Source organism: Hyperoodon ampullatus (genome assembly GCF_949752795.1).
Source record: "Hyperoodon ampullatus genome assembly, chromosome: 3".
In the NCBI taxonomy this organism is placed as follows: domain Eukaryota; kingdom Metazoa; phylum Chordata; class Mammalia; order Artiodactyla; family Ziphiidae; genus Hyperoodon; species Hyperoodon ampullatus.
Window position 1 is genome coordinate 169543399 of NC_136916.1, and position 21552 is coordinate 169564950.

Sequence of the window (21552 nt, forward strand, 5' to 3'; positions counted from 1 at the left end):
AGATGGCTTCAAAGAGGGCCTGCTTTTGATCCACATTATATCCAGTCTTATGTATGGGTTCTCTCATACAGCTTTGATGTAGCAGCCTGTCTGTCCATTTTCCTTTTCTTTGTTTATAATCCTAAATTCACTGCATTGCCCTGAGAGAGCAGGTTTATTCCATTTAATAACCTGAAACACAAGTATGCTTTTTTTTCCTTTAAAACTTCTCAAACACGCTGCTAGTATGTGGGGAAGATGACCATTTTGTTTCTTTAATTATCCCTAGCACGAATTCAACAATGATAAATTTGTCTATTTAATAGTGTACCTACGATGTATAAGAAGTTGTAAGTGCTTGAATATAAGAATTTTTGACTCTTTCAACAAACATGATATTTGTTTATGTCCTTTTTTTTTTGATAGAGAAAGACATCTAAGATTATGGTGGTAGAATTTGGTGGTACATATTTTTTGTGTGTCTAAGACTCCCTGGAGTGATAAAGTGTGACTGTTGTTTTGAGGTGATTCATGTCATGAAGACCGATACTAATGACTTTTACATAGGCTAAATCTTTATATACCAACCAGTTTAAAAACAAGCAAACAAAATCAATTCAATGACCCAGTGGAAAAAAGCCTGTAAACCTTGTCTTCCCTAGGCCATCCCATTTGTTCTCCACCACAAACCTTTTTATTAATTTTTGTCCAAAGTTGGGGCAGACAATCACAGGCTATGGCTGAGAGTAACGAAGTGAATCAGAAATCCAGAAAACGAAACAACTCATTAGTAAACGGCGTGAAACCAGAGCGAGACAATCACTGCAGTCAGGGCAAAAGTGCAGGCCGTGACTCAGAGCGCGCGCCCCGCCGTGTCCTTCTGTGTGTTTCAGTGCGGGACGGCGGCGATGGAGTGCGCGCGGCAGTACATCAGCGACGTGCTGGACTTCGTGGCAGACATGCACACGCTGACCAAACTGAAGGTAAGAGGGCCTGCGTCCCCTCATCCCTCAGGTTAGCGAGACGGAGAGGCATTTTTAGGAAATTAAGCAGGCTGGATGGAAATTTATCATTACCTGGAGAGGCCGTGGTGGCACTGTTGAATGAGCCCATGTCCTGGGATTCTGAAGAACCGAGTTCCACCTCTGTGAAGAGGGAGTGAAGAAAGGAAAGGATATTTCCATGGCGGCTCCAGTTCTGTGCATACCTTTACTTTTGCCATTTATTCAATTCTCACAATACCCCTATTGTAAAATATTCCCATTTTACCAATGTAGACACTGAGGCCTAAGGTGGTGCAGTCATTTGCTCAAGATCACGCTACTGCTAAGTGGTGGAGACAGGGGTGACCTAAGACTGTAGTGACTCCCAATCCATTCTCTTTTCACTGTGCCACACATTTAACTACCCTGAGCCTCAGTTTCCTCCTTAGCAAAGGAAGTCTAATAAACCCACCTCAATCAACCTACCTTTGCTGCCCATTCCAAGGTTTGGTGTGAAATAATGCATGTGAAGACACTTTTGTAAACTTTCGTTTGTATGAAATGTGTACACTTTATGCAAACATAAGTTGTTTATGGGTTTTATCTGCATTAAAGCTATCTCCTTCCAGAAAATAATTAAAGACAGAACAACATTTAATTTGTATATGGATAAAATCCCAGTGAGGTTGTTGAGGATATTGATTGCTTTGCAGGGTGGAATGAATTGCTGATGCAAGTCAACTTCCCTGCCGCGAGAAGACTAGGGAGCTAAAAGATTGATAGTCCAGAGGTTTGAGGAAGGCCCCGGACAAAGAGCAGAAGAGGAGCCAGACATGGCCCGATGAGCAGCCAGATTGCAGTCCAGCACTAAATGTGGCTTTTTGATAAACAGGATCTAGTCGCCCCAGAAGTTCATCAGTTAAAACTACGGTCCCTTCAGCACCCAACTCAGTTTCCAGACTCTGCTCAGATGATCCAAGTGTTTCCTGGGATAGGGATAGACTTGCAAATGCTCTGTGGAGAGTAGAATTGAAATTTAAATTGATGATCTCTCACAATATCCAAATCCAGTCATTTCTGAGTAAGCTCCCCTAGTGTTTGCTCACGCACATGTTACTGATCGCTGAATCTGGTTGCCCACGCTGAAACCACTTTGATGTCTGAAGAGGAAACAATATTACCTCAATAGTTTTATAGCCACTTCCAAAATGCAGAGAAAAATAATCAGAAGGATCCATGATGACCAAAAGGTTAGGGACTGTAGACATAATCCAACCCTCTGATTTTACATATTAGGAAACAGATCAGAAAGGTCAAGTGGCAAGTGGCTTAGCTAAGGCCATGTGAGTGTTAGGACAGAGCTGGGTCTAGAACCTAGGTCTCAACTCCCAGTTCTGTGCTCTTTCCACTAAGCCACACTGAGCAATGAAATTTTTCTGAATTAATTCAACTAGTATGTATTGAGCACCAATAACATGCCTGACACTGTTCTAGACATTTAAGGATGTGATGATCAGCAAAAACAGACACAGTGGCTGCCCTCATTTATAGTCTGGCAGCGATGGCCAATTGTAATGAAAATTTCATACAAACTAACGTGAAATTGTGACTTTCACAATTGCTATGAAGAAGAGGTAGACAGCAGCATGAGAGCTTCTAATAGGGTGATATGACCTACCAGGGAGGTTAGGAAGGCTCCTAAAGTAGGTCAGGGAAGGCTTCCTGGAGGGGGTGACCCTTGAGCTAAAATCTGAACAATGAATAGGGTTGATTAGGCGAAGAGAGGCAGAAACAGTATTTCAGGGAGAGAGAACAGCATACACAAAGGCCAGTGATGGAAGGGAACATGGAGAGCCAGTGTAGCTGGACCACAGGGATGAAGCGGTAAGATGCAGAAATCCGTAGTATCTAGATCATTCCAGGTTGTTTAGACCATGCTAAGGAATGTTTTTCCCCTTTATCCTAAGAACAATGGGAAGCCCCTGAAGAAGTTTAAATGGGTTGTATGCTTGGGAGTGGTGATAGAAGGTGTGGAAATGACAACCTGATCTTCTTTAAAGAGTGCCCTGGAACATCCCCAGTTACTCTGCCAAAGTCACAAAATACCACTTGGTTTTGTAGAGCCACATGAAGACATGTTCCCAGCCTCTGCATGAAGATACCTTTGGTGGCCATCTCAAAGTTGGGCTGGCTCAGATTGCAGCCATGGAAATCTCACGGGGCAACCACAGAGATAACAAAGCTGTGATTCGCTATCTGCCTTGGCTCTATCATCCCCCTTCTGCAATGCAACAAGGGTAAGACCCTTATTATTCGGGCCACGAGGCAGGAAACACCCCTGAGTCTCCTGGGGCTCAGTAAGAGCGACTGAATGCATTGAAGATCTATGAGAATAGAATATGATTGGTTAGGGAGATGGGAGTTGAGACCAATTTCCATACTTCTTTGCTGACCTGGCAGCATTTTTGAACACGAGTACTTCATGACATGCTGACAATAAAAGTTGCCCTCCTACAAAGACCTCAGTCATCCTGATGGATGATGAAAACTTGGAGCTTAGAACTATCACTTTAACTCTTAATTTCCACTAGTTAAGTAAATTGATAGGTATTTATTTGTGCACTTACATAGCTTCTGCCTTCAAGGAGCTTAGATTATAGCTTGAACAGAATCTACATCAGAGATGAAACAGAGTTCAAGGAGGTGTGAGCCCCTCACCCTGCCCGTAAGGGAGGCTGAGAAGAGAGAGGTGGCCGTGGGCTAGTTTACTTGGGACCTTGGAGCAGGCTTGACCTGCCATCTTGCATGGGCAGCTTCCTGGCTAGAGGAAAGGTTTGGAGTGGGGTGTAAGGGGGGCAGGGGGAGAAAATTACTGGAGAACAGGAATGTGGGTGGCTGTGTATTTTATCTCCTCTTCTATTCCTTCCCTTCTGGTGGGGATATCCGAGAACTTTCTAATGAGAAGAAAGGAAAGAGTTTAGAAAGAGAAGCTAGTCAGAATGACAGCCAGGTTTGTGGAAGAATGATGTTTAATCCTGTGTCGCCAAAGGCTTCTGTTTGCTCAAACAGCTAAGATCCAGGATTGGAGTGCAAAACAAGAAAAACAGATTTATCATTTTGTTCTCACTTTGTTGCTTTGGTGTTTTACTTCATGTAACTGCCTACAAGACCACACTTTTAAACCCCTCCATCAATAAGCGTTTGTTAAGCACCCAACGAAACCGAAAACACAAAAACATCTCTAACACTTCCTTCCTCCCTAATAGACCAAAAGAATTCATTGAGTGTGTCTCTCACATCCGGCTGCTGTCCTGGCTGCTTCTGGGTTCCCTCACTCATAATGCAGTGTGTCCAAATGCCTCCTTTCCCTGCCTGCCAATACCTCTGGATGCAGGTTCCCATATTGCAGATCATCTTATTGTTATCCTGATTGGATTTCCAGAGCAATCAAAGGTAAGTGATTTCTGCAAGATTAAAACCATATGCATCAAAATTGCTAATGGAAACCCTTATCAGCCAATTATGTTTCTTCTGAGAAGAAAATGCATCTTATCACTTGCCCTCCTGTGGATGCTAGGAAAGCAACTTTGTGCTAATGCCTTATTGAAAGTTGTTCAAATTCCCAGACTGTCTTTTCTTCCCCCTAAATTGTTTTTCGGTTTACTTTTATGAAGATAAATTATGGAGGCAAGCGAGAGTTAGCTTCCTAGGCATTTCTGTCTCAAAGTAATGAAGAGCAGTACAAGGATAGAAATATAATAAAAATTCTGTGATCAGTTTTTAGAACCAAATATGAAGAGGAGGAAAATTTACACTCTAATTTTTTATGCACTGCCTTTCAACTTAAATCTCTAGAGATATATGAAAGTACAAAATGAAAATAAGGCCAGTTGGGAACTCACCAAAGTATATGTTGGAATCACTTACACAGAGGAACTTATAAATTGTAGAGCCAGATGATGTGCTTAAGAGAATAAAGTCAATCCAAGGCAAGCATCAATCATGAGCCTATACAAGCAAACTAGACACACTGATACTAATCAGTTAGGAGGAGACAAGGTCCCCTCACAGAGCTCAGGCAAATTCTAGGAGGTCACGGCAGGTTTGGGAACAGCTGGGATGTAGGCCAGGGCAAGCTGACCTGCGATAAATTTATTCTGAAATCAAATAGAGCACCCATCCAAATGACCTGAATGATGTTTTCAAAAGGAATTAGGCAGTTAGTTCCTAATATTTCAACCCAATCTGTGTTTGATTCCTAATGATGGTACTTTGTAATTCTGTGACATTGAAAAAGTTACTTAACCTCTCTGAGCTCCAGGTTTTCATCTGTAAAATAGATGAAATGGTTTGAGAATTATGGAGGTGATCTATAAAAAGTCTTTACCACAGTGTCTGGGACATTATAGGTGCTTACTCAATCAGTACTCATTACTAGTTAGGAATAATATCTGTACTTACTACTAGTTAGGAATACTATCAATACTTATACAAGTTAGGAATACTATCAGTACTCACTACTAGTTAGGAATACTATCTGTACTTACTACTAGTTAGGAATACTATCAATACTTATACAAGTTAGGAATACTGTCAGTACTCACTACTAGTTAGGAATACTATCCATACTCAGTACTAGTTAGGAATACTATCAGTACTCACTACTAGTCAGGAATAGTATGAGTACTCACTACTAGTTAGGAATACTATCAGTACTTACTACTAGTTAGGAATACTATCAATACTTATACTAGTCAGGAATACTATCAGTACTCACTACTAGTCAGGAATACTATCAGTACTCACTACTAGTTAGGAATACTATCTGTACTTACTACTAGTTAGGAATACTATCAATACTTATACAAGTTAGGAATACTATCAGTACTTATACTAGTCAGGAATACTATCAGTACTCACTACTAGTTAGGAATACTATCAGTACTCACTACTAGTTAGGAATACTATCTGTACTTACTACTAGTTAGGAATACTATCAATACTTATACAAGTTAGGAATACTATCAGTACTTACACTAGTCAGGAATACTGTCAGTACTCACTACTAGTTAGGAATACTATCCATACTCAGTACTAGTTAGGAATACTATCAGTACTCACTACTAGTCAGGAATACTATCAGTACTCACTACTAGTTAGGAATACTATCTTTGCTGCTGCTGCTGCTGCTGTCACTACTAATAGTAGTATAATTATTAAGTGCTGGGCAGTGCGTTCATGTATAGCACCTCATTTACTCCTAACTACAACTCTTTTAGGAGGGTACTGTTATCCCCATGTTACAGATCAGCAAACACCCTAAAATGATTGCTCTTCCTAATCTAGTGTAGGGATAGGAACGTCAGTTTCACTAAAGGGCACGGGGGTGGGTAGACTTATCCTGCAAACTAAGGTGCCTTCTCTCTGAAAAGATGCTTGGTCTCTAAGCGCACTCCCACTAACTGAGTGAAGAGCAGATTGTTTGGAGGTGATGAATCATGAGTTTGTAACTTGGAGACAACTCCTCCAGCCTTGGATAGCTTGAATTACATGTACTTTGGCTGTGCTCCTTGGAAAGGCAAAGCCGTGCGGAGAGGGCTCCTTGGAGCACCACAGCCCACTAGAATGTAATGGTTCCCTGTTTTCTTCCTTTTCAGACCTCCGTGTTGCACATGTGTTCTCTTTTCCATGCATTTATCTTTGCTCAGCTCTGGACCGTATATTGCGAACAAAGTGCTGTAGCTACAAATGTTCAAAGTCAGAATGAATTCAGCTTCACAGCGATACTGACAGCACTAGAATTTTGGAGTAGGGTGACACCCAGCATCCTTCAGCTGATGGCCCATAACAAAGTGGTGAGTTCACAAATGAGTTTCCCTTCTTGGACAGAATCTCAAAAACCACTCTCAGTCCTCACATTACATGTTTTTTTAAAAATCGCAGTTGTAACAGTACATAAATGGATTGGTGAATTTTTACATTATAACCTGGATGTTCTACCCGCATAATAATTTTGATGAAAAACAATGCAAACAAATAAATTCAGTAAAAACCATTTTTGTTTTCTCTGCCTAGTGCCAAAGGAAATTTATGTGAAACTTCTACCTTTAAGAGTTGTCTTGTGCTATAAAGTCAGAGAGTGAGGAGGGAGATTTATATTATTTTTGGATTCTAAGGCAATTTGGAAAAACCACAGCCAGTTAAGTCATCTCTTTGTGGTGTTTAAGAGCAGATTGACTGTACGGGTTAATTCTACTTAGGGCCCAAAGCTGAAAAGAGTCTCACCATTTTGAGTTGCCCTCTGAGGACCTAAGCTCCTCAATCTTCAAATCCAGTTCCATTTTAATGTGGATGGCTCACCTTTTTGGAAAATATCTGAGGTATGGATAGCATGAGCCCACTTCATTGAACAAGCTTTGCTTAGTCCTATGGAGTCAAGATTGGAGGGTGTATGGAAGGAATTTACAAGGGAGTCCTTTGGTTTAGTTTGCTACTTTGGAGGAAGATTCTCAGCTGGGAAAGCAGCATCCAGTGTCTTGGTTATGGGGGCTTCATCAGTAGAATTCTTATCTGTGAAGGGCAAGGGGCCTGGAAGAATGCCATAATGATGATCCAATGTGCCCAGAAACCCAACAATTCACTGTCCACCAATGCATGCTGGAATGGTTTTGACTGATTGAATATTAGTCTAAGAAATATTTTCTTTTTGTTGTAATTGGAAAGGGGATTATATTTTTCCTTTAGGGAAGCACTTTCTTTTCCTTAGAGAAACAGATATTATAAGGCAGTTCTGTATGGAGAGAGATGTTTTAATTCAACTTAAAGGAAATTTATGTGGAAACTTTAGGATACACCAACAGTTCTGACCACCGCATAGATAATTACATTCATTAGATCATAGAGTCTGGGACTGAAGAAGCACTTGGAGGTCAAGTATTCTATTCTGCTCTTCTACAGACGATGAAACTGGGACCTTAAATTTAAACTAGAGATTCAGAGTTTCCTTCTATTGTTGCTAGTTTTTTGATACCATTAATACCTCTCCTCCAAATGTCTCTTAATATTCAAATGTTGGAAATGAATTTGTTACTGGTGAATCTTGTACAAATGGTGTTACAAATGAATTTGAATTAATTTTAAATTCTGAAAATTTTGTTAAACTACATAAGCCAGTCTGGTAAAATTCCCCCCTGGAGTGTTTAAAATCTAGCCACAGGGATTTCTGATGAGGGATATCATTTCTATGGTATTTTTAAACTGTCGTAAATATGACTGCCTTGTTCCACGGAGAATAAAGCCTCAAACACAGATGGTGCAATAAATGAAACAGCCGCTCCAAGTGAAGAAACTATGGAGAAAGGATCGATCAAGATGGAGAAAAGACCAAAGCCCAAGAGTTCTGCAGTTGGAAATGAAGGAAGCAGAAACCGTTTATCCTCTGGTGTGAATCGCAGAGTGGTGCAGATTAGTGAGATTGATACCTGAATTCATTGGCAGCCCCAAGTTAGATGAGGAAGGCATGGCAACTGCGAAACCTCTGCAGCTTATAAAATTCAGTTTCTGGTTGAAGTTTTAGAGAGGAGTAAATACCTCTGGTTGTTGTGCAGAATGTCCTCATGGGCACAGGGCATGTGGCTGCAGACTGTTTCCGTATCACCTTGAGTGGAATTGATTTTCCTGTTTGTTGTTTCAGATGGTAGAAATGGTGTGTCTCCATGTGATTAGTTTAATGGAGGCATTGCAAGAATGCAATTCAACAATTTTTGTCAAGGTAGGAAAATCTTATGATTTCTATAGACCATTTCTTGCTTCTAAAAACAAATGTGGATTTATTTTGAATGTACCTTCTGAAGAGGAAAATAAAACTGATTTAATTTTCACATTCAAAGTTGGGGCTGGAGGAATCGGGCTCATATAGCAAGCCTTCACCAAATAGTTATAGTATAATTTTTGCTCTTGCTCCACCACTGTGACCAACTCTAGCTGGGTTCAATATGTCGCACCATGATTGCATGCAACATAAGGAATTAAAATATTACCAGAAACATTGATCTGGAGATGACCCTAGAGTCATATAAATTGTTTGGTGGAGCCTCACCTTGCAAGATATCCAGACAACCAAGGAAAATACTCTGTCATTGTTTGACTTGGTAGCTGATACTTTTCTCTAAGATAAATTAATTTAGTTTCTAATATTACTATTCTAAATCACTGTACAGTGTGTGAAAGTAATTCAGGTATTTGTTATCTATCCAGGGACATCAGAAACATCCTAGTGTGATAAAAAGATAAAAGAACAAAGAAGAACCTGGTTGCTCACTCACTTTCTCTTTTTATTTCCATTCTTTTTCCTTTCCTTCCTATCATTCCACCTCTCTGTTTCACTGATTCTTTGTCCTTCCTCTTCTTGTACCACTTCCTTCTTTGCCTTCCACGTCTACATTCCATTATCCCAGCCACCATCACCACCCGCCTCCCCCCTTCCCCCCGTCAGAGTGCATCAGTTTAGAACCTTATAACTTCCTATTTCACTCCTTGGTTGACTCCCTTCAATAAAGGACATTTGTAAAGTTAACTCACACAGTGCTGAAGAAAAGCAACACATTTTTAGGGAAAACTTGACTGTTACCAGAAAACTGCAAGGTTGTTGGTTCAAATGGGATAGATATAGTGTATCTAGCTTGACAGTTAATAGCAAAAGTCAACTGGGAGAAACTACATGACTGACACTTGGGTGATCATACCTGATTTTGTTTTTTACAGCTTTATTGAAGTACAATTTATACACAGGAAACTTTACATATGTAAAATGTACAATTTGATATCTTCACATCACACATATTATACCCGTGAAGCCATCCATCACCACAGTCAAGATAATGAATATTGTCCTCCCCAGCTAAAGTTTTCTAATACACATTTGTTAGTCTCTATTCCACCACTTCCTGTACCCCACTTCCTCATCCCCAGGCACCTACTGATCTGCTTTCTGTCATAATAGCTTAGTTTGCATTTTCTAGAATTTCATATAAATAGATTCATACAGTAGTTATGCTTTTTTCTGCCTTCCTTCACTCAGAATAATTCTATTACCATTAATCCATGTTACATGTATCAGTAGATTATTTTATTTCTGAGTAGTATCTATTATATGGATATAACACATTTCGTTTATCCATTCATCAATTAATGGACATCTGAGCTGTTTCCAAAAGTTTGAGGCTATTACAAATAAAGCTGTTATGAATATACATACACAAGTCTTTGTGTAGCTATAGGCTTTCAGGTGTGTTGGATAAATACCAAGGAGTGGAATTGCTAGGCTGTATGATATGTGTATAACTTTTAAAGAAATTGGCAAACTGTTTTCCAAAGTGATTGTACCCTGTTACATTCACACCAGCAGTATGCATTCCAGTGCCTACACATCTTTGTCAATAGTTAATGTAGTTAATCTTTAGTTTTAGTTGTTCTAAGAACTGTGTACTGCAAAATTGCATTTTCCTTTTGACAAATGATGCTCAACATCTTTTCATGTGCTTATTTGCTATCCATATATCTGCATGGTAAAATGTCTATTAAAATTATTTGCCCATTTAAAAAATCAAGTTGGTTTTTTTCTTATTATTGGATTTTCAGATACAAGTCCTTTATCAGATATGTCATTTGCAAAGATTTTTTTTCTGTGTTTGTCTTCTCATTGTCTTCACAGTGACTTGTGAAGAGCAGAAAGTCTTAATTTTGATGAAATACCATTTATCAAATTTTTCTTTTATGAATCATGCTTTTGATGTTGTATTTAAGAAAATCTTTGCCTAATCCAAGATCACAAAGAGTTTTCTTTGTGTTTTCTTCTAGATATCATATATGTTTTCTTCTAGGTGTTAGTTTATATCTATGATCCATTTTGAGTTAACTTTTGTGGATATGTGTGGTATGGATTGAGGTACTTTTTATGTGTGTGGATATCTAATTATTCTAGGATTGTTTGTGAAAAATTCTATCCATTGAATTGCCTTTGCACTTTTGTCAAAAATCAATTGACCATTCATGTATGGTTCTACTAATGGATACTCAATTCATTTCTATTGATCTGTTTGTCTACCTTTGTACCACACTAAGTTACTATAGCTTTCTAATATGACTTGAAATCATGTAGTGTTACTCCTCTAAATTTCTACACCTATTTCAAAGTTGTTTTGGCTATTTTAAGTCCGTTGCATTCTAGATACGTTTTAAAATCAACTTGTCAATTACTACGAAAAGCCTGCTGGGAATGTGGGTTGCACTGATGTATACATCACTTTAAGGAGAATTGAGATGTTAACAATATTGAGTCTTCCAATCTTTGAACAGAGTATATCACTCTATTTATTTATGTCTTTGTTAATTTTTTTCAGCAATATTTATAGTTTTCAATATACAGGACTAGAATATTTTGTCAAATTTATCCATAAGTGTATAGTAGTTTTATAGTATTATAAATAGTATGGTTTTTTACATTTAAATTTTTGGTATTTTATTGTTAGTATTTAGAAATATAACTGATTTATGCCTTTATACCCTGCAATCTGTTAAACTCATTAGTTCTAGTAGCTTTCTTGTAGCTTTCATCAGATTTTCTCTGTAGACAATTATGTGATGTGCAAGTAGAAGCAGTTTTCTTTCTTTCTTTTGAATTTTTATACTTTTTATTTCTTTTTCTTGTCTCATTGCTCTGGCTAGATCCTCTAATACAAGTTGAATAGAAGTCATGAGAGTTGGAAACCTTGTCTTGTTCCTGATCTTAGGAAGAAAGCATTCATTAAATATAAATGTTAGCTGTTAGTTTTTTATAGATACCCTTTGTCAGATTGAGTAAGGGTCTCTTCTATTCCTAGTCTGCTAAGAATTTTTGTCAGGAATAGATGTAGGATTTGTCAAATGCTTTTTCTACATTTATTGAGATGGTCATTTGATTTTTCTTTTTTGACTATTAACAGTGAGATTCATGGATTGATTTTTGAATGTTAAACCAACCTTATATTCCTGGGACAAACCACTTGGTCTTGAAGTATTATTCTTTTATGTATTGCTGAATTCTATTTGCTAACACTTTAAAATAATTTTTTTACATCAGTGTTTATGAGGGATATTGGACTGTAATTTTCTTTTCTTGTAATAACTATTTTTGGTTTTGGTATCAGGGTAATGATGGCCTTATAGAGTAAGTCAGGAAGTATTCCTTTCTTTTCCATTTTCTGGAAAAGTTTATATATGTTTGGTATTTTTTTTTCTCCTTAAATATTTGGTCAGATTCACCAGTGGAACTGCTTGGGCTTGGAATTTTCTTTGCAGGAGGGTGTTACACTACAGATTCAATTTCTTTAATAGATACAGGGCTATTTAATTTATCTGCTTATTCTTGAGTGATCTTTGACAGTGTGTCTTTCAAAGAATTTGTCCATTTCATCAAAATAGTTGACGTTATTGGCATGAAGTTACTCATAATATTCCCTTATTATACTTTTAATATTTGTAGGATCAGTAGTTATGCCACCTCTTTCATTCCTGATAATGGTGATTTGTGATCTCACTTTTATTTTTCTGATCAATCTGGTTAAAGGTTTATCAATTTTAGTGAGCTTTTGATTTAAAACAATGACAACAATAACCAGCTTTTGGTTGGTTTTCATAGATATTTTTCTGTAGTTTTTGTTTCACTGATTTCTGTTCTTTATCAGTTTCTTTCTTCTGTTGACTTTCAATTTAATTTGCTCTTCTTTTTCTTGTTTCTTAAGGTGGAAGTGGAATTCACTGATTTGGGATTTTTTTCTTTTCTAACATAAGGGATTAGTGATATAGATTTCCATCTAAGCACTGGTTTAGCAGCATCCCACAATTTGGTAGTTCTGTTCTCATTTTCGTTCAGTTCAGAATACTTTTTATCTTCCCTTTTGCTTTCCTTTTTGACCCATTGCTTATTTAGAGGCAATAATTTTGTTTCAAAATATTTGAGGCTTTTCTAGAGATTTTCTGTTATGGATTTTTAATCCAATCCCGTTATGGTCAGAGAAAGTATCAGTACTTTGTATAATTTGACTCATTTTAAATTTATTGAGTCTTGTTTAGGATATTGTCTATCTTGGTAAATGCTGTGTGTACTAGAAAAGAATATGTCTTCTGCTGTTGTTGAATATAGTTTCCTATGTCAGTTGATTCAAGCTTGTTGACAGTATTTTCAATTTTTTCATGTCCTTCCTTCTTTTTCTATCCTCTTAGTCTATCAGTTATTGAAAAGGGGTATTGAAATATCTCCCTAATTTATCTTTTCAGGTCTACCAGTTTTTTTTTCACATATTATGAAGCTATTATTAGGTGCATAAATGAATTGAAATTATGAAATGGTTCTCTTTATCCTCAATAATATTCTTTGGTAATAATAAAGGCAGTCCAGCTTTCTTTTGACTAGTATTAGTATGGTATATCTTTTTCTAGCCTTTTAACCTATTTGTGTCTTTTTATTTAAAGTATATTTCTTATAGGCAGCATGTAGTTTGGTATTGGGCTTTTTTAAAAATCCAATCTGACAATCCCTTTTAATTGGGATTTTTAAACCATTTTCATTTAATGTGTTTTGTGATATCATTTGGCTTAAAATATCTTGCTATTTGTTTTCTTTATTTCCCATCTGTTCTTTGTCCTTTATTCCCTCTTTTTCTACCTTCTTTTTTAAATTTTTTTATTTTTTGCGGTACGCGGGCCTCTCACTGTTGTGGCCTCTGCCGTTGCGGAGCACAGGCTCCAGACGTGCAGGCTCAGCAGCCATGGCTCACGGGCTCAGCCGCTCCGCGGCATGTGAGATCTTCCTGAACCGGGGCACGAACCCATGTCCCCTGCGTCGGCAGGCTGACTCTCAACCTCTGTGCCACCAGGGAAGACCTCTACCTTCTTTTTGACTAATCGAGCTTTTAATGATTAAATTTTGGATACAATTTCCACTTTTTGGTCTAGATTCTTAAGGTGGAAACTGAGGTCATTAATTTGAGAACCTTCTCCTATTCAGCTGTCAGTGTTTGGCTTTCTGAATTTCCTCCTAAGTACTGCTTTGGCTGTATTCCTCTGAATTTTGATGTATTCTCATTTCCATTCAGTTCAGAATACTTTCTAATTTCCCTTTTGACTTCTTTGATCCGTGGGTTATTTAAATGTGTTTTTCAGTTATCTTATTAGCTATATGTCTTAGCTGTTGTTGTTTTAGTGTTGACTTAAGAGTTTATAGCCGACATTTTTAACTTAACACAATCTGCCTTCAAGTAATAATATACCACTTCATGTATAGTATGAGAATGTACAACAGTTTATTTCCATTTCCAGACTTTGTGCTATGATAGTCATCCATTTTACTCCTACATATGTTATAAACCAAACCATAATTTTTTTTTGCTTTAAACAATTATCTCTCAAAGCAATTTAAATTTTGTTTTATATTTATTTATATTTTCTATTATTGCCATATTTACATTTTTCAGTTTTCTTCATTCCTTTCTGTAGAATTAAGCTTCCATCTTCCTTCTGCCCAAAGGACTTTCTTTACAACTTCTTGTGTAGGTCTACTGAAGCTTAATTCCTTCAGCTTTTGTATGTCTCAGAAAGTCTTTACTTTGCCTTCATATTTGAAAGCTATTTTCAGTGGTTATTGAATTCTAGGTTCAAAGTTTTTTTTTCCCCCTAGTATTTTAAAGATGCTATTCATCCACTGTCTTTTTGCTTCCATTGTTTCTGAGAAGAAATCTTTGTCATTCTTATTTTTTTTCTTCTGTATATGATACGTCTTTTTTCTCAGGCTGCTCTGAAGATTTTTTCTTTACCATTGTTGCTAAGCAATTTGATGATGATATTCCTTGGTGTAGTTTTCTTCATGTTTCTTGTGCTTGAGTTTGTTGACTTTCTTGGATCTGTGAATTTATAGTTTTCATTATATCTGGAAAAGTATCAGCTATTGTTTCTTTAAAATTTTCTTGCATACCTCTATTTAACATACTCAGTATTTCCTCTACCTTCTTGACCATATTGAATATAGTTATAATAACTGTTTTAATGTCCTTGTTTACCAGTTCTGTTCTCTGTATCATTTGGGGGTCTTTTCTAGTTACTTGATTTTTCTTCTCATTATGGATCACATTTTCCTGCTTCTTAGCATGCCTGGTAATTTTTTATTGGATTTTTGACATTTTGAATTTGACTTTTTTGGGGGCTAGATATTTTTTATTCCTACAAGCATTCTTGAGCTGTGTTCTATGCCATAGTTGAATTACTTAGAAACAGTTTTATGCCTTTGAAACTTGGTGTTAAGCTTTGTTAGGTAGGATCGGAGCAGCAGTTTGTCTAGGGCTACTATTTCTTCACTGGTAAGGTAATATCCTTCTGAGTACTCTACTTGGTGTTCTATGATTTGCAAGATTTTTCCACTGTAACTAGTGGAAACACAAACTATTGCTATGTGACTACCAGGGATTTTTCCCTCTAATCTTTTTAGGTTATTTTTTCTTCAGCCTTGGATAATTTTCTCACATGTGTATACTGGTCAGTATTGAGCTGAAGACTCAAGGGGAACCCTTTACAGATCTTCAGAGAGTTAGCTCTCTCTCTCTCTCTCTCTCTCTCCAGCTCTCTCCTTTCCACTACTCTGCCTTACAAACTCTAGCTTCCTTGGCCTCCCTGGACTCCCAGCTCCATCTCCTCACCTCAGGAAGACCAACAGACTCTACCTGGGTTCCTTCTCCCTGTGATACTGCCTGAAAACACTTTCTAGGCAGTGAGCTAGGATAGCTGTAGGGGTCACCTTGTTTGTTTCCTCTCCCTCAGTGATCACTGTCCTGCATTGCGGATGCTTAATGTCTGAAAATCATTGTTTCATTACCCTTCATCTGGAATTATAGTTTTGTTTTAGGCAGGATTGTAGATCTGGTCTTTGTTACTCCATCTTTGGTGAAAGAGAAAGTTTCATGACTAATTTTATTTTGAGGGCTGGAAAAAGCATGGAGTGAAATGAATATAGTCCAAATGAGCAGGAAGTCTTCAATTTATCCCATAACATAAACCAAGATAAGAGGAAAAGTATCCCTTTGATGTTGATGAAAAACAACATTTTTTTTAAATGTCCTTCAGTTTTCTGGATATTGTTTTTGGAGAAGAAAAAAAAAACAACCAATTTTATTATAACATTACAGTGTCCAGAATAAATTACATCTAATTCTTACTGACAGCTTTGTAGGAGCCACTAGCAAAAGGGTACTGAAATGAACGTTATTCAGAACAGTCAAATTAGAGTTCCTGAAATAGGATGACTGCTGGCTTGTATAATGCTGTCCTTCACAATGAACTTTCACCTGATGCCTTCAGTCAGGTTCGTAAATCACAAACCTGAAGGCCTCTTGCAGGTATATTTAGAATCTTATGGTCTTGTGTTACAGCAGTGGGGAAATAACAAAAGCACTTCTAAAATCAGCCTCAGTATTCCCCTTGATTGCCTCATAAAGGCCCTTAGCCCCTGGGGCAACCCTGGGAAAGGTGTCCACCCAGGGGCAGAGTACTCAGTGTTCCCTGGTCTCAACCCTCCTCCGTCCCTCAGGATTCTTAACAAGAGGTTAGTTCAGGTATTTCCCAAACATCAAGAGGCATAGGGGCGCGCTTCCATATTAAATGGGTCAAATGACAACAAAAGTCTGTAGGCGTTAGGACCCCTCAGGGCTTGTTTTTGCCCTGCAGACAGTAGGGAGAAGGCGGTTAGACTAACTTATTTTTTCCATTCAGAGTATGCAGATGAGCCAGTCCCCTTAAACGCCAGAGAGTGCACCCTTATCTGCCACCGACCTTCGTAATCCCACGGTTTGACTCTGAGGGTGGTAACAGGGGAGGCATGAGAGGGTGTCACTTTCTGATTGAGTTTAAGTCCCATCACATCTTCTGGGACACACCATACTCCATTTCCAAACACAATAGTCATATCAGCGACAGAGTAGTAAATGGTTGTGATAGAAACACTGTGTTTAGGAATAAACATCAATGGAAGTCAAATTAGCCAATTGTTTGTATCTATAGAACGTTGAAAGCAGAACGGCAGCCAGATTTAGCCTTGGGAACAACAGAAGAGAGAGGAAATATAATTTATCACCTCGACAAGTTTTATTTTTTTAATGATTTGATGAATTAAATGAGACTAGCAGCTATGGCCGTGACTAGTGAACAGAGAGGTTATTTACGTGCTATCCCCCGTCCCAGCAGGCTCTCCTGATCCTCTCACTTTGGTCATTGCATTGCTGTGAACAAATCCCAGGCTCACGTTTTTGCTTGTTTGTTTGTTTGTTTGTTTTTGTGGTACGCGGGCCTCTCACTGCTGTGGCCTTTCCCGTTGCTGAGCACAGGCTCCGGACACGCAGGCTCAGCGGCCATGGCTCACGGGCCCAGCCGCTCCGCGGCATGTGGGATCTTCCCGGACCGGGGCACGAACCCGTGTCCCCTGCATCGGGAGGTGGACTCTCAACCACTGCGCCACCAGGGAAGCCCCCCAGGCTCACTTTTAACCTTTTCCCTGATCCAAAGAGCAAACTAGTCCTCAGACCCTCACAGGTTGGCACTGCAGGCAGCATCCTTCTCCATCCCGGAAGCCGTCCCTGGTCTTATCTGGACCATGGAGGCAGCCTCCACACTGGGCGCCTGCCTCCGTTCTCCATGTCCTTCCACATCCTAGTGTCCAGACCGCTGCCACAGTGACCTTGCTGGAACACCATTCTCCTCACAGTGAATGGGGCTTCCCTCATCAGAAAGCATACTGAATTTGGAATAAAACCCAAATCTCCTTATGTGGCATCCTAGATCATCTGTGGGTAGATGGTGAGAGGCCTCACTCTGCTTTTCTAAGCTTGTTTTTCATGACCCTGTGCTAAGAACCTCACCCTTCAGCATCACGTGAACCTCCCCTGCTTCCTCACCTCCCTGCACACTCCCACCTCTGGGCTTTGCTTCCTTGAGTGCCCTTGTATTAGTTTGCTAGGCTGCTGAGCACAGCGAATTGGACGACTGAAGTAACAGAAATGTATTGTCTCATGGTTCTGGAGGCAAGAAGTTATGAGATCAAGGTGATGGCAGAATTGATTCCTTCTGAGGCTGTGAGGGAGCATCTGTCCCAACCTCTCCCCTGGCTCCTGGGGGTTTGCTGGCCATCTTTGGCGTTCTTTGGCTTGTAGATCTCTGCTTCACCTTCATGTGCCACTCTCCCTGTGTACCTATCTGTGTCCAAATTTCCCCCTTTCTATAAGAACACCAGTCATATTGGATTAGGGGTCCCCCCTATTCCAGAGTGACCTCATCTTAACTCGCTACATCTTCAATGACCCGAGTTCCAAATAAGGTCACATCTGAGGCTGTGTGGGCAAGGACTACAACGGCTATATGAGAGGACACAGTGCAATCCATATCAACTCTGTTGGAGTCGGGCCAGAAGGAGCATGGAGTGAAATGATATGATGCATTTGAGCATATTAAAGATCTGAGCAGTCCTGAAAGAAACTAACATTTCCAAACTTATTAAATCATAGCCGTCCTGCCCCATTTAAATCCCACCCAACTAGAGTTCTGTGGAATACACTTTGGGAAATGTATTCTGTCCCTGACTTCCGGATTTATGAGGCCACAAACACAAGTCAACACTTGTGTTCGGAAGGGCTGAAGTGTGGCAAGAGACCAAAGCGGGCAGAGGAGAGCCGCTGCTGGGGGAGCTCGGGCGGGGCACCTGTGACCTCCTAGGAAGGGTCTCAGGGCAAATCAGAGGCAGCGGAGGGGCAGGGCTCCCCAGATGCCCAGGATTTGAGAGCCTTGCTCCCGGCTGGAGCAGGGACCCGCTGCTCGCCTGCCCATGCACCCACGCTGCTGAAACCCCGGCCTGCACTCACTCCTGCTGTGTCTCGTCTTCCATATCACAGCCAGGCAACTTCAGGGCTTGTCTTTGTCCATCACTTAAGCATTTTAACCGCTTCCCAGTGATCTTTTCTTAACGACCACGGGCAGAGAGCTTCGCCATGCTACTCGGAGACTCTGTTCTAAAGATCCCGTGGAGGAAATTCTATTTCAAGAAAGAGAGGATTTAATTAAATAAATACACATTTAATTTCCCATGCTTGGTAGCTTTCAAGAGACAATCAGTCATTTACGGTGTGTGTTTCAGGCACTCATGGGGTGCTTATTAACCTCCAAATGCCACCAGCTCAGCAGGGTTTGGCCTCAGAGAGACGTTTGTCTGATAGCAGAGAACTCGGCAGTGGAGGCCCACATCCTTTTGTGATGTTAAAGGGATTCCGTGTGCCTTGCTTTGCCAGGCAGTAAGCGGAGCTTATGTGGGAGAATGGAGAACAGTAATAATGGGACTTCTGTGTTTCTCCATACAGCTGATACCTATGTGGTTGCCAATGATTCAGTCAAATATCAAGGTAAGTCACCCCCGGGTGGACCGGAAGCTCAGTTCCCTCCAGAGAAGCTCATAACATCCACAGGGCTCCACAGGGCTCCACTCATTACCTGTTCCTGGTCTCTGGGGGCTGATAATGCAGGAGACCCTGCGGGACAGGTAGGGGGCCTGTGGGCCGAGGTGACAGCAGGAGCAGCTGTCCTACTACTCATGGTTGATTGAAGGGGGAGGGGAAGGATCCCAGAGTCTGGGCGAGGCTCCGCTACTGACTAGAACACAGGCTGAAAAGCTACTCTACCTTCAGAGGATACCCGTGGGATCCGGTCCCAGACATGTCCAGTGCTATTTCCTGGCCACTAGGACTGACCTTTTGTGATGGGAAGAATTCTATTAAGAGAGGAAAACATTCAGTGAATGACAGACTTGAACTAGAAAGGACGTGCCCCCCCCATTCTATATAAGAGGAAACATAGGATCAGAAGGAAGAGTAACTTGGACAGGGTCCCACAGCCAGGGAGGGGAAGACAGAACGTATTTCTCACTGCCAGGCCCCGCCTTGAGTGACGCATTGTCACTGCAGGGCCAGACATACTCCGTGGCTGTAGATCTAGTTACTGGGGCTTAACATTAAGATGGCAAAGCTCACCACCCGCTCCATCCCAAACTGGGTCCCGTCTAAGGCACTGGGAGTATCAGGGAGGAGGGGGAGAAGATGGAAGCCTTGTTGCTGGATTTCCTCCCAGAGTTGGGGAGGGATGCTTGTGGAAGGAGGGGAGGTGACTTCAGGGGATACCAAGAGAGATATACAGCTGTCAGCAGTGCCCACAGGCTTTGAGTACTGGTTCATGGCCTCACTGCTGTTTGTGGCCACCAGCAGGGCCAATGGCTCTGCTGAAAACCTCATTGCACCACTAGCTTCTATTGTGAAAACTGCTTGGACTTTCACCCCGAGGCATTCCAAACTACCCTCCGCCTGCTTGGCGGTCATCTGTGGCAATTTGACATTGCCCAGAGTGCTAAGCGGAGGCCAACAGAACTTCATGGAAAGCTAAGAAGAATAAGAAAAGCTTACAGCCTAGCTCCTTCGTGTGCATGAACGTGAGAACAGAGAGATTATAATCACGATGAAAATGTCCTGAGCCCTTCCTATGTGCCGGCTTCTGTTCTGACCCCTCTGTTAAATCACTTATCCTTACAATAACCCCGTCAGGTGAGTGTTACTCTCCCCACTTTGCCCATGAGACAATCCAAACACAGACCGAAAAACCTTGTTCCCCAAGTTGTTTACAGAGGACCCAGGGAGCCTGGCAGCATCGCCCGCGACACCAGGCCTACATAGCAAACAGCTCTGGGGGGACAAGTCTAAGTGTCAGCCCCTGCCCTGGTGTTGCAAAGAATGAGGCGAGTTGGGAGGGGCATTATTGGATGGATTTGGGCCAGGTGGGCTCTAAGAACATGGCACCTGCCCACGCCCTCCGCCCTGAGCCCTCCCCAAATCTGGGAGTCAGCCTTCTTCAGGCCAGACAGCTCCCGCGCCACGTGTCAGTTCCGCCTGCGGAAGAAGTCCAGGCCGGCACTCCCTGGGTTGGCCTGGAACCCGAGCAGGAAGGAAACTAACCTACCATCTTGCCCTTTCTTACAGCACTTATCTGCGGGACTCCAGCTTCGCCTCCAGGCCATTCAGAACAACGTGAACCACCACAGCCTCAGGACGCTGCCGGGCTCCACCCAGAGCAGTGCCAGCCTGGCGGCCCTGCGCAAGTGGCTGCAGTGCACCCAGTTCAAAATGGCCCAGGTGGAGATCCAGTCCTCAGAAGCAGCCTCTCAGTTTTATCCCCTCTGAGCGGACTCCTCGGCTCTCAGTGTCAACACTCTGGTTTAGCAATAATGGGTTTCAAAACAAAACAATTCGATCCAAGCAGGTTGGGGAACCTATTGGTACTGTACATTCTCTTTCTAGTTTAGTAAAAGACGTGCAAAGGCCGGAGAGGGCCACAATGAAGCTTTCTTGCTACACATTTCTGATGACTCCTTGGGCTATCCGATTAAGTGTTTCCTTACATTATTTTTTAAAAACCAAATCATTTTTCTTTAACTAACTTCTATTTTTTTTAAGAAAAAAAAATAGACTGGTGGGTACTCACA

General features: G+C 40.7%; 1 protein-coding gene across 5 annotated transcripts in view; it reads left to right on the forward strand.

Annotated features, from left to right (window-relative positions):
• The window catches only part of UNC79 (unc-79 homolog, NALCN channel complex subunit), a gene marked incomplete at both ends in the record, with an annotated part of 255665 nt that extends 234415 nt beyond the window's left edge, over positions 1–21250 (forward strand). For all 5 annotated transcript variants that reach the window (XM_079699486.1, XM_079699487.1, XM_079699488.1 and 2 more), the window contains 7 exons: positions 873–962; positions 3084–3259; positions 4229–4415; positions 6620–6817; positions 8656–8733; positions 19388–19429; positions 21050–21250. In XM_079699486.1, coding sequence (XP_079555612.1) covers positions 873–962; positions 3084–3259; positions 4229–4415; positions 6620–6817; positions 8656–8733; positions 19388–19429; positions 21050–21250 — 972 coding nt within the window. The remainder of the gene's footprint in view (positions 1–872; positions 963–3083; positions 3260–4228; positions 4416–6619; positions 6818–8655; positions 8734–19387; positions 19430–21049) is intronic.
• Between the last annotated feature and the right edge of the window lie 302 nt (positions 21251–21552).